We start from the raw sequence: 3,435 nt of genomic DNA on the forward strand, positions 1-3,435 counted from the left end.
GGAGAGGATTAGATGCAGCAGACTGTATCACACAGGAGAGATTTAGATGCAGCAGACGGTATCACACAGGAAAGCATTACATGCAGCAGACGGTATTGCACAGGTAGGATTATATGCAGCAGACGGTATCGCACAGGACTGGAGTAGATGCAGCAGACGGTATCGCACAGGACTGGAGTAGATGCAGCAGACGGTATCGCACAGGACTGGAGTAGATGCAGCAGACGGTATCGCACAGGACTGGATTAGATGCAGCAGATGGTATCGCACAGGAAAGGATTAGATGCAGCAGACGGTTTCGCACTAGATGTTATTAGTACATTATGGAGGGTGCAGGACCTCTTTGTCCTCCATGATCAGTATTGGCCGTGTACCCAGCGGGGGAACCACTAGCGGAGAACATGTGATCCTAGGACTGGTAATAACCCCCCACACCGAGAAGAATAATAAATTATTAATAAATGTGTTGAATATTTATTTTATTTTTCAGAAAGCCACAAGCATGACATGATTGTGCACTGCTAGACAAACATAGCAGCTTCTGACAAAAACAGCGCCATGCCTGTCCCCTGGTTGAGTCTGGTACTGCAGCTCAGCTTCATCAAATTCAATGTGACTGAGCTGCAGTACCGCACACGATCTGTTGAAAGGTATGGCGCTGTTTGTGGTAGAAGGCGGATAAGGTTTTCTCATCGGGGACTATTCTTTATACATGATATAAGCAAAATCTGAAATCACACAACTCGATCTCGTACCCTGGTGGTAAAGTGAGGAACATCCCCTCCACGTCTACTGCCACTACACTGGCTTAGCAAATAAGAGAAGCCACTGCTTCCGTAGATTGGCATCAGCACCAACCTAAGGGCCGTATCGGGAGCACTGCGGTCGGTGGCATTGCCACAATTATTCATCTGCTGCCCAACGCAATGGGGTCTAAATCATTTTACTTTAGTGCGACTCCTTCGTCTCCTTCCTCCCTTTAAGGCTACTGCCCAGTTATGACTCCCCCAAAGTGCCTGTCAACCTGCCCCCCGTGACTTCCATTACTACCAACCTTTCTCCCATAGAGCTCTGCTACTATCTGCCCCTACGTTTCCACCCCTCAGAGACTTGTCAACTAGTCGGCACAGTGAAAACATACAAGTCCAATATGACTGTTGACCTTGTTGCTTGTCCAAGACTCGCGAATGTCCAATTCTCCATCTCCACCACCATATAAATCCAGATATAATCCATTCAGGAACCTTGAAGCTTCAATGATAACCCTTCTAAGGTGTCCATGTTTGGTCATCATCAAGAGGAGACAGCATTAGAGAATTACTGAATCCATGAGATGGCTCCTTTAAAATGGCAGAAGGACACTACTTGTCTTGAACTGGAGTGAATTTTTCAAGGTTCTCCAACCGGCTCCGAGACCTGAAGCTTCAAAGCTAACTCTTGTAAGGTAGCCATATTTGTTGTCATCTCAAGAACTGCAGACAACGAAACAATGGAACATTTTAGAATGAATGAGAATGCTCCTCAAAAAGGGTAGAAGGAACATTCTTGCCTTGAAACTGTGAATTTTCGATGGTTAATGTTAGGAAGAAGGAGGACCACTTGCTTGTCCATAAGCAACTTGGACTTCTTAAAGCATCCTCAATTGCAGATCTTTATGCACCCATCCTTCAGTACACAGAAGGCGGCATGGAGAGGCTCAGTAAAAGTGGTGGTGAAGGTGTGGAGGTGCCTTATGGGGTCATTGAGCTCGTAGAAAGACAACTCCCCAGCCTCATAGTCCAGATAGACCCTGAACTTGTGAGACCTTTGTTGAGGTAACTGGACAACCTTGCTGTCATGCATGACTGAATACAGGTTGCTGTTATTGTAGTAGACCTTACGCAAGCACCAGGACTTCTTATTATCCCCAATCCATGACTGGTGCCCGCTCCGGTCAATGCTGGGATAGCACAGCCCCACTCTCCAGTTTCCTGTCTTGCTAGTATCCACCTCAAAATAATGGCGTCCTGTGCAGAAGCTCCTGGTGCTCAATACTTGAGGATCCTGAAATCTCCGGGTCGTTTCCGGACAGTTCAGCTTAACCTGGGACCAGGATGCCGTCTTCAGGTCGTGTGATATTTTGACGTTTTTACAAGCGGTGTTCACATCCAGGAGAATCTCTGTAGGGGCCTGAATGTTGATTCCTTTTTTTACATTTTTCAGTATTTGGGATAAACCTTGTACGAGTGTCTCTGAAATCAAACCTTCTTCCACATTTTCTGCGATGTCCAACTTGTTTGCATTCTTCCCCTCATTCTTGTCCTCCCCCATAAACACACCACAAAAATTGTCTCCACTGGACTCCCGTTCTTGCAAAATTGCCATTGGTTCAGTCATGTTGCACAACTCATTGAGGTACAGTATTTTGCTGTATATCTCATCTTTCTGGATGTCCAGCTGTTGGATCAGGTTGAAGGTGGTGAAAGCTGCATGGTCTTGCTGTTTGGAGATATCACTTAGAACCTTCTTCTCAAGGTCCTCCAGCTGTCTCCGAATGTCTCTAAAGATGGCAGTGACTCTCCTTCTTATTCCAGATGCCTTCTCTTGTACTCCTCTTTTGCCCTCTTGAAGGTCCCGGACTCTTTTTTCTGTTTCGGCTTTTTTGGAGTTCAAGTTCTTCAGAAGAATGTTCATTTTGTCCTTCTTCTTCTTGGCAGCTTCTTCTAGAAGCTCCACCTGATGGCCCTGGTGTTCACTTGCCAGACAACAGGTGACACATATAAAAGCAGAATCTTCCGAGCAGTAATACTCCAGAGCCTTCTTATGGATGGAACATTTCCCATCCTGTACAGAAGCTGTAGGGTCTGTGAGGACATGTTCTCTTGACTTGCTATGGACTCTCAGGTGTCTATCACATAAGGACACTTTACACGACAGACATGATTTGGTAGCAGGTACTGGAGAGTGATTACAGTAACTGCAAAATACCGAACACTCTGGTTGGAACGTGTGGAAATGTTCTGCTATGTTCCTCAGTGCGATCGTTGTATACAGCAATGGACGATCTTGGAATTCTTCTCGGCAATCGGGACAGGTATAAACTCCAGAGCCCTCCTGAGTATCCAGAGCCCGATCAATACACTCCCGGCAGAAGTTGTGTCCACATCTTAGGGTGACGGGATCAGTATAGATATTCAAGCAGATGGAGCAGCTCAGCTCGTCCCTCACGTCGGAGGAGGCCATCATTGAAACTGAAAATCTCTCTTGGATATTTGCAGTTGAAGTCGTGACGAGGCAACTTTTTTTTAACTCTAACGAGTCTTGAAGGACCTTTTACAATTGCGTAAGTCACTATCTTCTCCACCCAAAAGTTGTATGTTCAGGCCTGATGAACACTTGGGTTTTCGGATAGACCAACTGGGTGGTTTAGACTTGTGAAGATGTCCACCCACATTT

The 3,435-nt window shown here is 46.0% G+C and overlaps 1 protein-coding gene across 1 annotated transcript; it reads right to left on the bottom strand.

Moving 5' to 3' along the window:
- Window positions 1-462: 462 nt before the first annotated feature.
- LOC141094030 (nuclear factor 7, brain-like) lies at window positions 463-3,225 on the bottom strand. The gene has a single exon (XM_073579729.1). It carries the CDS (start codon window positions 3,223-3,225, stop codon window positions 1,639-1,641), a length of 1,587 nt encoding a protein of 528 aa, XP_073435830.1. The 3' UTR covers window positions 463-1,638.
- Window positions 3,226-3,435: the final 210 nt, after the last annotated feature.

The sequence above is a fragment of the Dendrobates tinctorius genome, unplaced genomic scaffold (genome assembly GCF_039654945.1).
Source record: "Dendrobates tinctorius isolate UK_male_01 unplaced genomic scaffold, ASM3965494v1 ptg000063l, whole genome shotgun sequence".
NCBI classification, from domain to species: Eukaryota; Metazoa; Chordata; class Amphibia; order Anura; family Dendrobatidae; genus Dendrobates; species Dendrobates tinctorius.